The following is a 17,450-nucleotide window of genomic DNA, read 5'->3' as shown; positions in this document are numbered from 1 at the left end:
GCCTCTAACATCCTGTGTGACTTATTTGAAATGCTAATAATTTGTTTGCTATTAACTTGGTCCCCTTTCAGTTATCTCTTACTGTACACCCCAAATCCCGCTTCAGTATCTTGCTCATCTGTGTGTATCTTTCAGTTGTGTTTGCAGGTTTGTGAAGAAAGGTATGTAATTCAGTTGGAGTTGTTATGCAGAGCTCACCCTTACAAAATGTGCTACTTCGCTCTATGTGCTGTATCCTCATTAGCCTGATTGGCTGTTTATTCTATTCCTATCTCTTTGGGTTTATCTCCTTGACACAAAAAATACTCAAGTGTAATGTGGTGTTTCTAGGCAGCTGTAGGCAAGTGTGAGTTTCCTACTTATTTCTATACTTTCTTTTGCCTGCACCAACCTGTGGGGTGGTGGAGAAACAATAACCAAACAAAGCAGGAATGAGACTGGAAATACCAGATAGGTGAAAGCTTGTTTTGCCTCCCTGTCTTTAAAACAGACAGTAGCCATGGAGAGATGACCCAGCCAACCCTGACTATCCAGACCCACCCGTACCGGAGCTGCGAGCCGGTGGAAATGTCCTACCCCCGGGGGCAGTTCCAGCCAGCCATCCGAGTGGCCGACCTGCTGCAGCACATCACCCAGATGAAGCGAGGACAGGGCTATGGATTTAAAGAGGAGTATGAGGTGAGAGGAACCTTTGCTCACATGAATGAGTACAGAAGTTGCACTTGCGAGGAATACGTGCTTGGGAGGGGAGGATAACTGTTTTTAAGAGCTTTTCCTTAATTCCCTTAGCCTCTTAATCCTTTCCTTTCTCCATCTTATTTCTGTTTATGAGGGTAGGATTTTAGAGCCCTAGCAATCTTTGGTGGCCCTCTAGTCCAAAGAAAAGGTGTTTACTACAGCAGTAAGGTAATGACATTGTGCTCATCTGTTAGCATGTGCCCTCTCTCCCATAAAGAGCAGACAATAAATATTTAACAGGTGCTGAACTCAATGAAAGACTTGGAATCCCATGGTCCCTTATTTATTGATGTGCTTTTGTTGACAATAGTGCAAGCCAAGCTTTAAGGAAAGGAAGGGTTTTATTTGAGCTTTTTGGGAGCTCCAGATCCTCTGTAACAATTGATCAAATTAAATCACAGCTTAATGACCTGAATGCAGAATTGTAAAAGCAAAGATCTTGTGTATCTTAAATGAAGGTGGAGTTTTCCAGTATGCTCAAACCTCTGGCTCAGAATATGTGCGACTGATTTACTCTTCCAACTCCATGTGAGGAGAGAAGCAAAGACTTAAGCTGCAAAAATGAAAGCGGCCCTCTTCCCCTCCAAGCTGGAATGACCAGGAATGTAATCCAAATGACAAGAAGAAACATGACATCGGGGAGGAGTTAGAAGGGGAATATACATTTAGAGCAGAGAGAACAGAAGAGGGAAATAGCATCAAACATATGTGAGACTTTGCTCTAGCAAGAGATAATTATAATGAATGTAGTAAGCTTGTGGGAAAGCAATAAGCAATTAATATGCATAGTGGCATTAAAACTACTTAAAAATAACATAACAGCTGTGAAAAATAAGTTACTTAATGAAAACAGCTCACTTTTCCACCCTGCAAGTAAGAGTCCATGGGATTTGTATCATTGATTCTGGGTTTTGCTGTAATTGAGAGGCAATCTTTTCCTGGTTGTCACCAGGGAGTATTTTTTTAATCAGATGGCATCAAAGACTGTCATAATAAATGTTTCTGGTAACTGTATGTTAACCAGGTCTAGTCACTCATGCCCCACAATCAAGCACGCTAATTAAACTATCAATATAAAGAGCTCTGTTTAATATTGAAAAAGGGTAATAATTCTCTTAGGAGATTTGCTTAGCTCCCCCTTGGCCTCCATTTCCATGAATAGTACCCAGAACTACATTCAGCTCAATTACAGTTGCCCTGAGACCTAGTTCGTGATGTTCAAGAAGAAAACAGGTGCTGGCATATATGTAATTTTCTGGCACTGGCATTGGCAATTATCAAAATAGCACATTAGCATGAAAAATGTCAATGCAACTTTCAGCTCCACAAGTTCTGCCTTTCCCAGAAAGTGCTATCTACATATGTATATAATGATGATGACATTATATAGATTTGCATAATTCCTTTCTTCACAAGAAATAGCCTGGAGAATGCCACAAGCTCTCGAATCACATGCGCTGTTCTACCCTTCAATCAGAGGTAATTGCCTGAAGGAGCAGTCGCTTTCAGTGGTGAAATTTGGATTTTAGAGCATGGGACACAGGCAGCACTTCAGTTCCAGATAGCTTTCAGCCACCACCAGCAATACCACAAATGCAGGGAGGATGTCAAGGAGTGTTAGAACTCCCGGGAAGTGGGAGGTTTAAGTTGGCTGAGAGTGGTGTCTCAGGCTGGAATCTAGAGGAACACAAAGCTGCAAAACTGGCTTTGCAAAACGTTTTGCAGGATGGTTGATAAAATCTTGGAAGAGAATTTGATGTCTCTTTTAAAATGTGTTTTCATACACTAATATCAGTGTCACCTCCAAATATGTTTTTTCTTCTAAGGAGCTGATTTTCTACTTACTTTGCAAATTGATAGCATAAATTACAGCCTATTTAGTGACATGTTACCAAATAATTTTACTCTCATGAAAAATCACTTCGAACAGAGCGTATCAGTCACACATGACAATCTCTCTTCTCTGTACAGTCTCATCTTCACTGAATAACCTGGAAATGACATTCGATATTTGTTTAAAGTATACCTTCACCTACAGACCATTAGAGCACAGGCAGCATGTTTTACCGAGGGCATCTACAAAAATATTTCTGTAACTCCACACTGAGATGAAAAGTAGGATGTGATTGTGTAAGTGGTGTCACTGCTGGTGTGAAATGGATGATAACTCTGTGTGTGTGAACGTGGGAATCTGTCAGCACTTGCCGTGTGTGTTATTTGGGTCTGCCTGCTGCACCTGAGGCCAAAGTGTGACTTGGGCCTTTTTGGCTGCTGCTTCTGTATAGCCATAAAGCATGTAGACCACATGAGAAGAATGTATCGCTGGCACTGGGTGTAGATAGCACTATCTGGGATTAGGCATAGCTGTAAACATGTGAACAGGACACGTTTAAGTGTCACCTGTCCCTTTTTCAGAACACATCAGCCCCGATTTGTTGTGCAAGACTAGTCCCACAGACTTACTGCGAACACCAATTACTGGCTGCGGAGATAATAAGCTTAAGTATCGAAACTCATTTTCCGTTATGATTTAGGATGTCACTAAAGCACATTTGCCTGCTGCATTAGTGAGACCATTTAGTTATTTTGGATTTTGTGGCTCCTTCCTCAAGCATCGTAGTGTTGAGACTCTCCAGCTTATTGATGTAATCTGTGGGTTTTAACACTTTCATTTCTGTCTGGCTACACATCTTCTATGTGGTCAAAAGAATAGATCCTGTGGTCCAGGCTGTGATGTGACATTGCAAAGTGTTTGGCAGCAGGGTGTTACTGTAGATGCTGTCCATGGGCAGTGTTGGCCTAAGGCTTTGCTACAAACTAGAATGGGGAACTGAACTGGCTGAAATATTTCTTCTCAGGTTATATTTTTTAGCCAAAGCAGTTTTTGACCCCGGGTTACAACAGAGTTGTGGAAACAGTTTTGCCGTCACTGTTGAGAAGATAGTGACTGCAGGGAGAGGGCCAGGACTCTGTGTCACGCTTTGAGATGAGCAGCAAGGCTTTTAATTGATGTTGTTGCCTTTGGCAGCAATACTGCAGCATTGGGGTAGATCAGTGCAGATGAATGATTCAAGTTTTCGTATTTAAATTAAAAACAAACAGCGAACTAACTAAATGCATCCATTGGAAATTTAAATTGGCTTGCAATAAGCCTCAATTTAATGTGAACAATTTAGTTATGTTTGGGCTGTGGTGCTTAGAAGGCTTGATTGAGATGAAGCTGACTTTTAGAGATCTATCCTTGTAATTTCAGATAAAAATTAGATCAATTGAGTTTAAAAAGCATCATTGTAACATAAATTCCACTACTGGAAAGATATTTCAGTGTAAATTATTCTCTAAAAGTATAAAAGTAAGAAAAGCCTAAAAATCAAGTCCAGATTTCTGAACACTGAAATTTTGCTGTTAACAAATCAAGGAAAGAAGGGGAAGTGTTTCCTGAGACATGCGGATCAAATTCCATTGCCTCAGTGATCTGTCCTGATTTACCATTTCTGATAATGCAGAGAGAAACAGAAATATTAACCCTTCTTGCTGTTATAGAGATACTTATTGTACAAACAAAAACTGAAGGAAGAAAACATTAGGTATGCTCCTCTTTTTCTGGACGCAACCAAATTATAATTGATATTTTTGCCTTTATATTTCTAACGCGGTTTCAGTTCTTGGTGGTGCATTTTTAGTGATCTCACAATAAAAATATTTGTGCTGTACCACCCGTGTACGTGCAGTTACTCCAATTTGTTCATCTGGTGCCTATAAAAGTAGGAGTGTAAGGTACACCTGTGCAAAGGTAGTTTGTGTTCCTCACCAACCAGAGCTGTGCTTCCTCTCTTCAGAGATGGATAGTTCTGTGAAAAGCAGAGATTTCTTTGGTATTGAATGAGATGAAAAATCCTGGACTCTTAAATCTTTGGAGGCTATATCAGGCAAATATAAAAACATCCATTTCAATAGAGAATTTCATCTTCAAATCGCATGAAAGGATAGGGTTTGTTGAAAAGGGATTTATTGGACCTGAATGTATTTTCTTTGGCCAAGATAGCTTCTCCCACGTGGAAGTCATAAGAAAAGACTTTCTTTTTTTTTCTTTTTCTTTTCAGATGGCTATGATTAGATGTCTAATGACTGTTGCCATTCTCTGGTCAATCTGCTGTAATTTGATATTAGTGGAAAAATAAGACACCTTTTTCCTCAGTCTTTGAAGATGAAAATGAACCTTCCTCACCTTTTGTCCTTTACTCGTGGATTTTTTTGTTGTGTGTGGGTTTGTTGGTTGCGGTTTTTTTGCTCAGGAGATGAGCTTCTATTTGGAAACAGCTGTCTGTAAAGGAAATATATGTGTGATCAAAGCCCTCACCAATTACAGAGTTATTGCTCTTTCTCCTGGGCTTTTGAGTAGGAGCTCACTGTCCCTGTCTTTTGTCAGCGATGCTCGTGGCAGTGCTGCAGTGCCTGACATTTTCTGTCCTGGAACCCCTTTGGGGGAAATTCACAACGATCTGGTCTGCCAGGGGTTTGCTCATATTAAGTTTAATTGTAATGTCAGTGTTGTAGATCCTAATAATTGTGTCTCTCTGCTATTGCATTCAGGCACTGTAATAGACCTGGATGGTTTGTGAAGATGAATATAAATTCATTTTCTAGCACAGCTGTGTTAAACTACCCGCTGTTAGCTAAGGCAGATACGATTCTACAATGATTGCAGTATAAAACCCCCATAAGTCTGTAGGGACCATAAATAATACAGTTTACGATGCTGCTGTGTTTTTAGTAATGTAGGATCATGTTATGGAGCAGATCATGGAGGAGGCAGATCTATAGTCAGTTCAGCGGGAGCTGTTCTCCTTACCCGTGTTTTCGGCCCAGCCGAAACAGCAGCAGCCGTTTGCAGGTCGTGGCCTTCTGTCCAGTTGTGATGCCGGCGATTCCCAGGGAGCCGGGGCTGTTGCTCTTGAGGCAGAAAGCACAGCTTGTGCTTGCTGCTGTGATCGGCCTGTGCTGACATCCCCAACCGTGCGGAGACAGGGAGAGAGATCATCCTGCTTACAGGCAGCCGGGCCATCTTCCAGGGACCGTCCGCCAGCCAGATCCCGTAACAACTGCCATTTTCCTGGCTCTGCCTTGAAGATCCTTCCTGGATGTGTCTCAAGGGGAAAGTGGCTCATTTGAGTGTGTTCAGAATAGTTGTAGGGCTCCCCTGTAGGGTAGGGTAGCACTGTGTGTTGCCAGTTTCCTTATCCCATCCTTTCTCAACTTAAAAGAGCAGATTTTAGGAAAATGACTCTTCATGCTTCATGAGCATGTTTTACCTCTTTTTGCCTCTCTTCCTTATACATGATCTCAAACCTGGCGCTTTCTCATTTTTCCCCAGAGAAAACCAGCTAGTCATTTGTGTTGCATCACCCAATTATTAATTATATAGAAATAGGTGAAACCACTGTATCTGTTTTCAACTTAAATATGCAAGACTGAGCGCTATGTTTCAACCATCTCGGTTTTCTTAGAAGTATATGTACGTGAAATCTCCACAAACCCTGTTCTACAGGGGAATGAGGTTAACCTGTGAGTGTGCAGCCAGAAACAAATTCCCCTGATCCTTTTAGATCTGAAGTAGCAGGAGGAAAATGATTCTCCATTGGCAAAAGCCAAGAGATACAAATGGCTGCACCAAGCTCCGCTTTTTGCATTAGTGGATGTGCCCTTTCCTCAAGAACAGTTGTTTTCTTGGTTGACTACTGAATTATGCAGCACCTTTATTTTTGCCCTGCTCAGTCATCTTAATCCACCTGAAGGCATTGGCCAGATTTTTATAAACACTCCACTATTGTTTGTTTTGCAGGCTCTACCCGAGGGCCAGACAGCATCCTGGGATACAGCCAAGGAAGACGAAAACCGCAATAAGAACAGATATGGAAACATAATCTCCTGTAGGTGTAAATTCACATTAAACTGAGCTTTCTGTAAGATTTTATATGCATTCTGTGGAAAAGGGTGTGTTTGAGAATCTTACTAAAAGCTGGTTTATAGCGCTGAGCGTTCAGTAGTTCAGTCTGTTTGTACAAGCTATGTTTCTATGATTTATTTTACGTTTTTTTCATTGTTTTACATAAAGTCATTGTAGGACTTTACAGTTTTTTACACAGTTTCTATCTACCTTGCTTTGTGCTTAATGTTTGTAATTTAAGGGGTAAATCCTTTTGTCAGATGTTCACAGTGGGTGATGATGCCCATTTTCTGTCCATTTTTACTGCATAACCCAGAGCTTTCAGTGCCATGAATGGGAGCAGAAAAAAAAGAGATGCAGATATATCAGATTTTTAGGTATGAATCAGAGATCAGATTCTCTCCTTCCTTGTGGTCAGTAACCAGTGGAGCAGTCACTGCATGTCCCCAGAGAGCTGGCTTGATGTGTGGGACAAGCTTAGCTTCTGCCTCAGAAATACAATAAGGCAGCTGAAAATGCACTAAAGCTTTTAGTTCTACTCCTTTCAACAACCAATTACTGTTGATGTTACAGGAATATTGATACATTGCAGAACTGCAGGGCAGTGAAGGTCTCCATAAAACCATTTAGGTCAGCTTTATTCTCCAAGTCAGGACTAGATTCACCTCTGTCATTTTTATCAGATATTTGTGAAGCCTCTTCCTAACAATCTCCAAAGTTGAGCTTCCCACGAGCTCTCCAGGCAGCTTACCCCAGTGTTTCATTATACCTTGTAATGACTGGGGAAAGGAGGTGTGAGAAGTAATTCTTTTCAAGGGCTGCTGAGCAGCATCAAATGGAGAAGCCGAGCCTGAGACCATCAGAACAAGAAATAGCAATATAAATGAATGTGCCATAGATTTTCATGTCTAGATAAATCTATAGAACACTGTAAGAGCAAAATTAAGTCACACTGAGTGATATATTTAATACTATATTTTTTTCTTAGGTTAAATATGTATTTCCTGTAGAACAGACTTCACTAAGGAATTAAAAAAAACCCCTTGGCCTCAAAGAAACATCATCTCATACATAACTACTCCTCTCTTTCTCTTAAGACTTGAAGGAAATTACTCATGTAACAGTTTTGGGGAAATGGCATAAAACAGCTCAGTTCAGGGACTCTGTGGTAAAGATTAAGAAATCTGGAAATGAAGATCAGAAGTTTGTGAGCCCTGATTTGATCCCACTTCTGCTGCTGTCTTTCTGCATTCGTTGTGAGCCGGTCACCAGTTCCATCAGTCTTTGTTCCTCCATGTGGAAAATGGAAGTGGTAGTACCTGGAGTATTACAGTTAGTGTGAAAATTGTCTCCCTTAACTTCAGCTGCCTAAAAGCTCCGCCTCGCTGTAAGTCCCCAGTGTTCTTAGTGGTGAAGAGAGATCCCTCCAGACAGAGGTTCAATTTACCTCTCTATGCTATTGGCTTAGTTTAAATTAGTCTAATACAGAAAAATCGTTCAGCTGTAACAACTACACACTGGATTGAAGATGGAAGTGCCATAGTATGCTATAAGGAAGGAAATGTGAAAGACTCTTTGTTTTTCTGTGTGATTTTGAGGAAGCAGTTGACATAATGTAAAAGTGGAGGTGAAAAGAGACAAGTCTGTCTGCAATACCCACCCTCTAATTTATGTTGAAGGTGGTCACAGAGAAAATGTTGAACTCAAAGTGAAATGTGAGAAGAAATTAAGGAAGCAAAATCAAGGAAGATAAATGGGGTATTATCAAAAGGGAAGGCGTTCACAAAGATTAATTGTTGTCTAACGAAGAGTGATGTTAGCCTTTTAGCTATAAATATAAATACAGTAGTAATACAGATATGAGGTGATGTGCTTGAAGAAGGGAATGCAAAATGTAATTCAAAGCTAAGAAGGAAGTATCTGCACATTATAAAACACCAGAAAAGAAGCTCAAGCTTGAGGGCTGTTGGGAAAGATTTTAGAATGAGGTAGAGAGGTTGGAAAGGCATAGATAAAATAAGGTAGTGAAACAGCGGAAGGATACAGAAGAGTTGAAGGTTAATAACAAAGTTGAGTGGGTTTTCCTAACTTCAAACATGGATCAGAACAAAGAGTTTGAGGAGACAACAGCTCTTCTAAAAGACAGCAAGAAGAATTTAGTAATGCGCAATAAAGAGTGATAAGATGGAGTGAAATCCTTGCTTCACTTTGGAGAGGCTAGGGAGAAGGGAGAGAGGATGCCTAAGGAAGGAGCATATCATTCATCAGACATTTTGTAAAACCATTGGGAAATTATCAATGGTGTCACTGGCTAAGCTTTGAGCCAGACCCTACTGATGGGCAATGACAGGATCCAGAATTGAGAATTGATAGCAGAGCTGAGAATAGCAGTAGAGTAGTTCCCTCTGGGCAGATCATGAAAACGAATCGTGCTCAGTGAGTACAAACTGTGCAAAAGCCTGAGCAGAGGAGGGGAAGTGGAAAACGATTGCACCCTTAGCTGCTTTGTTGTGCTGGAATTCTAATTGCTGTTAAAACCCAGAGTATGCACTGATTGCTCCTACCGGTTTATTTGGTAAAAGGCTGCAGATGGCAATTAACATTATTTATTTAACCTCAGTTGCCATTTCATCACTCCTGGAACAAGATATCCCATGCCTTTTGGGGAGTGAACTGAAAAGTCAGGTTCTGATCTAACTTTTGTAACTGCTTCAGAGACTTTTGTTAAAATGTGGGTTTGTAAGCTCTTGCAGTAAGTAGCATTGCTCAGTGAATCACAGAAGATTAGATCTTGTCTTTATGGCCTTCTGGGTAATAGTACACTTACAGGACTGTTTTACTCGGCTCACTGCTTTCCCAGGGCTGTATTAACGTCGTGCCTCTCTGAAAATCTAGATCTTACTGCCAGCCCCAACATCTGCTGTTCTTACATTTGCAAATCAAAACTGCAGATGAGGCTAATCTGTTCATGGAGAGGAGATGCAAGAGAGCTCTAAGCTCTCCCATGCTTTAAACCCTTGCTTGTCAGAGTTCCCTTCAATCTGCAACACTGGTATGTTTTTTGAAGAAAAGGAGAAGCTGAGGAGTGGATTTGAGGTTTGTATGACCACAGAAATCCACTGTTGATGGTGGAAAGAGGCACCGTAAGTGCACAGATTTACCATGCTGGAAGAAGCTGCCCTACTCGGAATTTTTATGTCAACAGAGTCCATGAGCTTTGCTCCTGCACTTTGGGTATAAAAGCTGCAAACACAAAGACAGTTGTGGAGATGCAAGATTTTTCTTTAGGGGGCAAGGGTAGGTAGTGTATCCATTCATGTGCTGAATCAAAATAATTTAATTTAGGGCCTAGATATTGAGGCCTTCAAAGTGCATCAGCAAATCATTGTGAGGGGAGAGATGTTGAGTTTTTGTGGGTTGAGCTGAACCCATTGCATAGAAGAGAAAATATCCAGAAGCTGTATGGGACCTTTGGTTCTATTTCTCCCTGTCTTGTCCAGATTTAGAGCCATTACCTTATGGGAGAGTAAAGACTATCAGGTGAGAGCTGAAGACAGAGAGATGCAGGATTGGGTTTTGTTTTGACTTACAGGAGAGCACTTACTTTCCCTTTCTTTTCTCCCATTATTGAGCACATTACAGGAGGAGGTCAGCACTCACAGGAGTGCTCGTACTGGTGCTACTTTAGACACATCTTCCCGTCTGCAGTGGAGCATCTTCCCACTTAGGCACAGTGGTTTTAAAGCCTTGTGATGGTCTGTTAAAAACTATTGAGTTGATGGCAAAAGACAGTAGAGAAATTTGCTTTGTTTCCTTCATGCTCTGACTACCATATGCTTCGGGCTGGAAGACTCTGAATTAATCAGTGAATTTTGTGGTGGAAGAGACGAGCAACAGAGATTAACAGAGCTCTCAGCTGAAACTCAGGTGGAGTGTATTTCTTGGCCGTGGGCAGGGATAATGCGTAAAATTAAAAAAACCCCAACAAAACAGTATTGGATTTAGAAAGAGAAGTCTTTCACCCTCCAAGCATTTTTATTCCATGGTTTCTTTTGTAGTGCCTAAACTCGCTTGTCTGTGCAGTGTCCACGGTATGTGATCCTGAGAGGGTGGGATACATCACCCCTCGCTGTTACCCAGTTCTCAAGGCACAGTCCAGGATTAGTGGGGAAAGAAAGGAGAGGACAGCGTGCCTTGGGAGCACAAATCATCCTTTCGTACCAGAGCTGGATTGAACCCTCTCAAAAGATGTCTGCATTTCTCCATTGACTATGTGGGGAACCTTGACAGCCAGTTTAGACTAGCTGCATAATATTTAGATGGCGAAAGTTGTGGGAGATTAATCCAGTGCTGGTGCCAGAATGAGATGTGGAAAAATTGCAATGATATTTCAAATGATCACTAATGGGAATTTTGACAGAAGTTTGAAGTGATAACGTTTTTGTGCTAAAATGGAAGCACAGTGCTTTTCAGTGAAATTCTTGTCATTTTTTAAATCTGTTTTAAGACCAATTTTCAGTCAAAGTACTCTTCATACAAATTTAGAGTTCTGCTAACTTGCATACAGGCTTTAGTAAACAGGGAGAAATAAAATCATTTATACATTTGTTAAAGTATATTTCCATTTTTTGCAGTACTGAATGCAATTTTTCTCCTGCTTCTCCCTCCATTTTTGAAGTTTCTTATAATCCATTTGTGACATGGTGATATGATTTCTGATAAATTTACAGAAGAGTTGAGTGACACTTTCATTTCAGTGTGCCAAATATGTAGTCTCCCTGGCTAGCGTAGCCCAGTGGAAAGGATGCAAAATCAGAATTCTGACCCGTGGGAGAATATATAGTGAAAACATTTGCTGTTCTTTAAAAAGTTCTTTAAAGTCTGTAGATGAAAAAAACTAAGTACAAGATCATTACTGTTAGTAGCATAATAAATTGCATTAGTTTTTGCCCCTTTCAATTTAAAAAAAAAGCTAAATAAATTTCTATATTTGGGGGAAAAAAGGGATTTACAAGGTAAGTTATTTCATGAACTTTTATTCAGGCTGTGCTCCTAAACTTATGAACAAGATTAAAGGCACCATTAAGACATCATTAATATTTAGGGTGCTTACCCTGTACACAGATTTTTTTTTTTCTGCTGCACTGCTCACATTCATAAGAGAAATAAATCTCCCACAGGAATTAATCTCATTTTTGTAAAATATGCAATGAAATATTGTGAATTCTGTCCTCCTGAAGCAAAGTTCAACTATAAGTATTTTTCATTTGGTCCCAAATTATAATTGGACCTAAACCCGAATGTCTCCTTTTTAAAAAATATCATTAATTTCCAGTGGTCCTTTCTTCATCTGTTACTGTTCTACACAGACAGAATAACCGTACTTAGGCTAAAGGGAAAAAAAGCATCAACACTTTTTACAGCTACAGAGCATCTTTTCTTTATCCGTAATTGTCTTAAATGCCTAGACCTCTTCTGCAATCTCCATCTTGGGTCTTTCACATCTTGCTCCCTCAGGAGGTTTTCATCCTGTCTGTTTTAAGTTTTGAACTAAAGAGTGGCTGAAAGAGCTGAAACTTAATTTTGGGGTTTGGTTCTATTAAATGAAGAGAGGCAGGTTCTTCCTGGAGGGCTATTCAGAGCACTTCAGCTACACACTGTGCGTAGACAGTGTCTTTGTCACACTTAAAAAATCAACCTGAGATTCTTTTCACCTGCCATTAGGGTCATTTTTTGTCTCATCACTTTTTAGTTCTGTTGTTGCAGTAAGTTAAGACTTTCATAACATTGTTATATTGTGGCATCACAAGAGGAGTTAGTAAATGTTCCTCTCCCGGCCATTAGCTCTAGGGGTTTTTGCTTTGCTTTTGCTCTGTGTGATTCTTAACTAGCTTAGTTTGCTGCCTTGAATTGCAAGTGTGAAATTGTCTACAGGAGATTCTGTGTATTTCATCTAGATGTCCGGTTTAATCAGCTCTTTGTCTGTCTTTGTGAATTGCTCTAAGTATAAATTCTGTTGTTGTCTGTCTAACCACATGATTTACTGCAACTCCTAGTGCAGTTGCCTTGGGTGCAGGTAATTGTCTAGAGATGGGCACAACATCAGCACTCTGAGAAATATACCTGCTTCCACTGCATCTACAAAGGTTATATTTATTAATACAAATATAAGAGAGCTTTTGATGGATTCACCTGCGTAATATTTCTGACTGCAAATATGGGATTTGGTACAGCAATGTGGTTGTATCTTTTGGGTGTGAAAATCTCACTCAAAGAATGAACAGAGTGTGAGAATCATTGCTTTACCTAACTAAAGGACTAATATATATCCAGATCTTGGTTTTCAGAACTGCATTCACATCTGTCTTCACAATTATTATCCGATTCTACATTTAATTAAGTGATGACTTTTTGACTGAGTTACTGCAGAATCACACCTCGTATTTTTATGTTTCATTGCTATGATTCTTTTTAATTCAATGTAAATCATGCTTAGGCCTCTATTTTGCAAAGTGCTTCTAAACATTAATGCTTTACTGACTGAGAGCTAGGGTCTACAGAGCTGGTAGAGAGGAAATAAACTTAATGGACTCCATATTATGCTTCTTTAAAAAATCCTTTAAAAATGATCCCAGTATGCCCAGCAGTGACCTCTGTAGCCCAGTAGCCTTTGCCAAGCAACTGGCCCTTAGATAGCAGTTCAGCAATTAATTGCATTCCAGTGCTGGGATTGCCAGACCAAATCAGCTCAACAGCCCAGCTCGTGGAGCATCTCCTGTGACAGAGCCCAGCACCAGCTGTTCCAAAGAAAGATCAAAATATTCCCTTGGTGGAAAATCATGACATAATCTGCCCGCTGGGGTAGTTCCTTTCTGCGTCCGAACTGTAGAGCGTGCTGGGAGATGGAAAGTTTGATATCTGTTATTTTATTGCCTTATCTAAAGTAACTTTGAACGTCCTGAAAAACATGAACGTTTCTAATTTTGGGTTTTCTTAGCACTGCCTTGATGCTGCTGTGAGTTCTTTAGGTTGCACAAAGGAACATTGCTTTGATTTCCTTTGGTATTTCCTTTCAGGTTTCTGGGTTGCCTCATTTCTCATTTGCAGGTTTTCATTTGCCATTTTACACTCCTTAATCTTTTATCTGTCGTGACCTATTTATTTTTATCCTGATGTGGACAGTTTTAGCTCTTGCCTCAGTTTCCGTAGGTCAGATGAAGCCAAGGGAGGCTGTTACTTCCAAGCGTGAAGATGGCTTTTGTAATGGAGATCCATCCTGCAAAGATCTGTCCTGAGACCCTCCAGCCAAGCAACATTTGTGGTCTGTGTAAAAGCTCTATAAGGGTTATGGTGACAGCAGTGAATATAATGAACACAGTGTATGAATGAACAGTAACCTAAAGATCTACATGTTACATCTTAGACACAAAAGAAAGGGCTTGTAGGAGGAGGAATATATGTGATATTCTTTCATTTTCTATTGTAAGTATTCAGTTACCTACTTGCAGAAATCAGCAGATAAAGTGAAGAACTTACAAAGTCCTCTTTATTGTTACTGTCACTTTTTTTTCTTTCCTTCTTTCAGATGATCATTCAAGAGTGAGATTGCAACTGCTGGATGGGGACCCTCACTCTGACTACATAAACGCCAATTACATCGACGTAAGGCTCCTGGACATCCCCGCTATGACAAACACTCCTGCTGACAAGTTGCTTATGACTTTGGTGCATCTTACATAGGGACAGACTGTTGATCTGATATGAATGACAGCTGAACGTTATACAAACATCGTGTTGTGACAGGGAGAAGGTTCTCGGTCTCCAGTTTATTCTGTCTGACCAATCTGGACAGATGGAGATTTCCTATGTTTGACAGATCCGCCAACATAAGTGGAGTGTGGGCTAAATGACGTATGCAGAAATCAGTATCAGCCCCTCACAATAGCATTAGTAGATCTCTGAGACGGTTACCAACTTCTTAGAAAGTTGCAGTGCAGAAGGCGTGTAAATAGATTGGCATATTTTTTTTACTGTTATAAAATAACAATCAAAAAGCAGCCTCCCTCGCACACACAGAATGATCAAATGAACATGCTTTTCTTGTATGCAACTCCTAATTCTTAGGAACATGACAACGTTCAGAAGAGTTTCTTTAAGGGATGAAATAGACACCTAATAAAGTTACATAAGACTGATATGCAGCATTTTCATACAGAGGCAAATGCACACCTTTCTTTTTTTTCAGACAAGAAGGTGCAACTTTTTGCCTATTAGTTTTCAGAGTTGCCCACAGGTCAGTGACAGAACTCGTGTTTCTTCAAGGAAATAGTGAAAACTGCCCCATTCCTGTTTTCTCTTTGGCATAATGAGATCTTATTATTCAGCCTGAGCAAGATGCTATCACTTAAAATATCAGAGGGCAACCTGGCTGCCTATGTTCACTCATTCGATAACCAGTGTTAGTACACTGTTAAGAGTGCAGCAGCTGTTGGTACCTGGAAGGTATGAAATACATACAAATGGTGTGCTTTGTCTGAACTGTCATCTCACAGACTGACACATACTTTCTTCTTTTCCAGGGATACCACCGGCCTCGCCATTACATTGCAACTCAAGGCAAGTTCATTCTTGTATGTCTAAGTATTTGTAAAACCACTGCTGCTTTAAACTGTTGTAAGAGCTATTTATAGGGTGACATCTTCTGTTTCGGGGAACATCTGAAAACTTGCTACAGGGGCACAAAAGGGAAGGATATAGGGTATAGGATGTTCCAAGAGCAAAATGCATTCAATGCACTCAAATGCAAAACTTGAGCTACAGGAATAAAAAATGCTGCAGACTTAGAGGTGGCAGTACAATCTATAATGTGTCTGTTGTGCATGAAGTATGAGATTAGAACTAAAAGGGACTTTACGGAGCTTGGGTTTGCCTTTTGGAGTGAAATTGCTTGAGGAGAGCAGTATGAATAAGCCTGTGACTGATGAACTTTTGGTTAGTGGGAACTAGTAGGAAATGCATTTGAACACCACCTTCTGTAAGCTAGTTGATGAGTTTCATGTCCCTTTAGGGAGGAAAAAAAAAAAAAAGGAAAAACCAACACAATTCAATGCTGAGGGCTATCCATGTTAGATGACAAACCTCCCTACTCCTGTTCTTTATACTAGGATGCTGTTTTCCTGCATCGCTGGCCAAACTCTTATGCCATGACCACTTCCTCTACCATTATTTGTCCTCATTTTTGTGCATTCCTTACCTGCAAAAGGGATGTTCACAGAAATGACTCTGTTCTTAAATTCTGCTTTATGACTTCATTGCTGGCTTGTACCTGTTGAAAGAGTAAAGAAACATATTAGAATAAAAATGGCACTTGAGGATGTACGGGTACAGGGAATGCAGCAAGGCAGGGAACATGGAGGATGGAGTATGGGCAGAGTGAGTGAAAGGGAGGATTTCATCTACAGTGTAGAAGAGAGGAAGGAAACAAGGTCAGAGGGAGGCTCTACTCTAATAAAACTCTTGTGAGTACTGGCTGTTTGGCTGTTGGAACCTGAAAATTTTCTCTCTGGGGAAACTTCAGGAAAAGGGTAATTTCTGCATGTTTCCTTCCTCCTTCATAATTAAAAAATATTAAAATGTGAAATGGAGGAATTTTAGTGGTGCATCAGGTACAGATTTCAATACAGCCTTAATTACACACTCACTATAGGATGCATCCATGTCCCATCACTTACACATGCTTACCCACTGAGCTATCTCCACTATTTACACTACAGCCATCACCTCTCTTTCCAGGGTGCTGGAACCTTAAATACCCTCTGCGAGAAAGGATGAGGTGTCTGATCTCTCAGCTCCAGGCTCTTCTGTGTCTGTAACCCTGAATCGCAGAGGGATGCTCTGAAAGGGAGAAGTAGGATCCTGTGGGAGCAGGGCAATGGCTGAGGAACAGCTGAAAAATTTGTTGGCATTTGATACACTCTTTTAAGATCTCCTTTTGTCTTTTCTCCTGCCCCAGGGCCAATGCAAGAGACAGTGAAGGACTTCTGGAGAATGATTTGGCAAGAAAACTCTGCAAGTGTTGTCATGGTCACCAATTTGGTGGAAGTGGGCAGGGTAAGGGTACCACTTTCCCAACATGTAAAGCCAAACCATTGCTGGGTGCTGCTGTTCAGGCAAGCTCAACAAGTGAAGTGCCTTTTGCTTACTGTACTAAGGGAATGAATTAAGCCACTCTGGGTTTTTCTCTAAAATGCTAGATTTTGTAATACTTGGCTACTTTGCTTCTAGACTAATAAGGATCATGTTCCTGGTGTAAGTCTCGGCTTTAGCAGCGTTACACAAATTTATGCTAGCTGAGAAGCTGTCTCCTTTTTCAATACAGAAGGAAAAATGTAATTCTGTAATAATTATTCTTTATCTCTATCTGTATAATTTGAATACTTTTCTACCCACAAAAATCCAGAAGGGTGAGAACGTGTGACTGGTCTCTATCCAAAGAGCTCTTTAAATGACAGTTCAAAGCCTGGAGTTCCAGTCACTTCAGAAGATCACTATTGTGTGGGGGTACAGGACTGTGCACAGCTGGATCCTGGGGCTGCCCAGCAGTGTTGGCCTCCTCAACACCCACCGCTTCACTCTCCTGGACTCAGATGAACCAGGAGTCCCTGTGTCAGCACAAGGCAGTTGTCAAAGCCCATGATGGGAGCAAATATGAATAACTCAAAAAGATACAGACTAGACTTCAGGGAATAAAAAAAGGCATGTCTGG

The 17,450-nt window shown here is 40.6% G+C and overlaps 1 protein-coding gene across 9 annotated transcripts in view; it reads left to right on the top strand.

Moving 5' to 3' along the window:
* PTPRT (protein tyrosine phosphatase receptor type T) overlaps nt 1-17,450 on the top strand; it is a 473,479-nt gene that overhangs the window by 427,860 nt on the left and 28,169 nt on the right. For all 9 annotated transcript variants that reach the window (XR_012631402.1, XR_012631400.1, XR_012631401.1 and 6 more), the window contains 5 exons: nt 491-678; nt 6,581-6,668; nt 14,271-14,347; nt 15,265-15,301; nt 16,698-16,795. Coding sequence is in view for 6 of the 9 variants with exons in the window: in XM_074888115.1 (XP_074744216.1) it covers nt 491-678; nt 6,581-6,668; nt 14,271-14,347; nt 15,265-15,301; nt 16,698-16,795 (488 nt within the window). In the remaining 3 variants the exon portion in view is untranslated. The remainder of the gene's footprint in view (nt 1-490; nt 679-6,580; nt 6,669-14,270; nt 14,348-15,264; nt 15,302-16,697; nt 16,796-17,450) is intronic.

This window comes from Strix uralensis, chromosome 18 (genome assembly GCF_047716275.1).
Source record: "Strix uralensis isolate ZFMK-TIS-50842 chromosome 18, bStrUra1, whole genome shotgun sequence".
Lineage (NCBI taxonomy): Eukaryota > Metazoa > Chordata > Aves > Strigiformes > Strigidae > Strix > Strix uralensis.
Note: the sequence above shows the minus strand (reverse complement) of the source record. Positions and strands in the feature narration are given on the sequence as shown.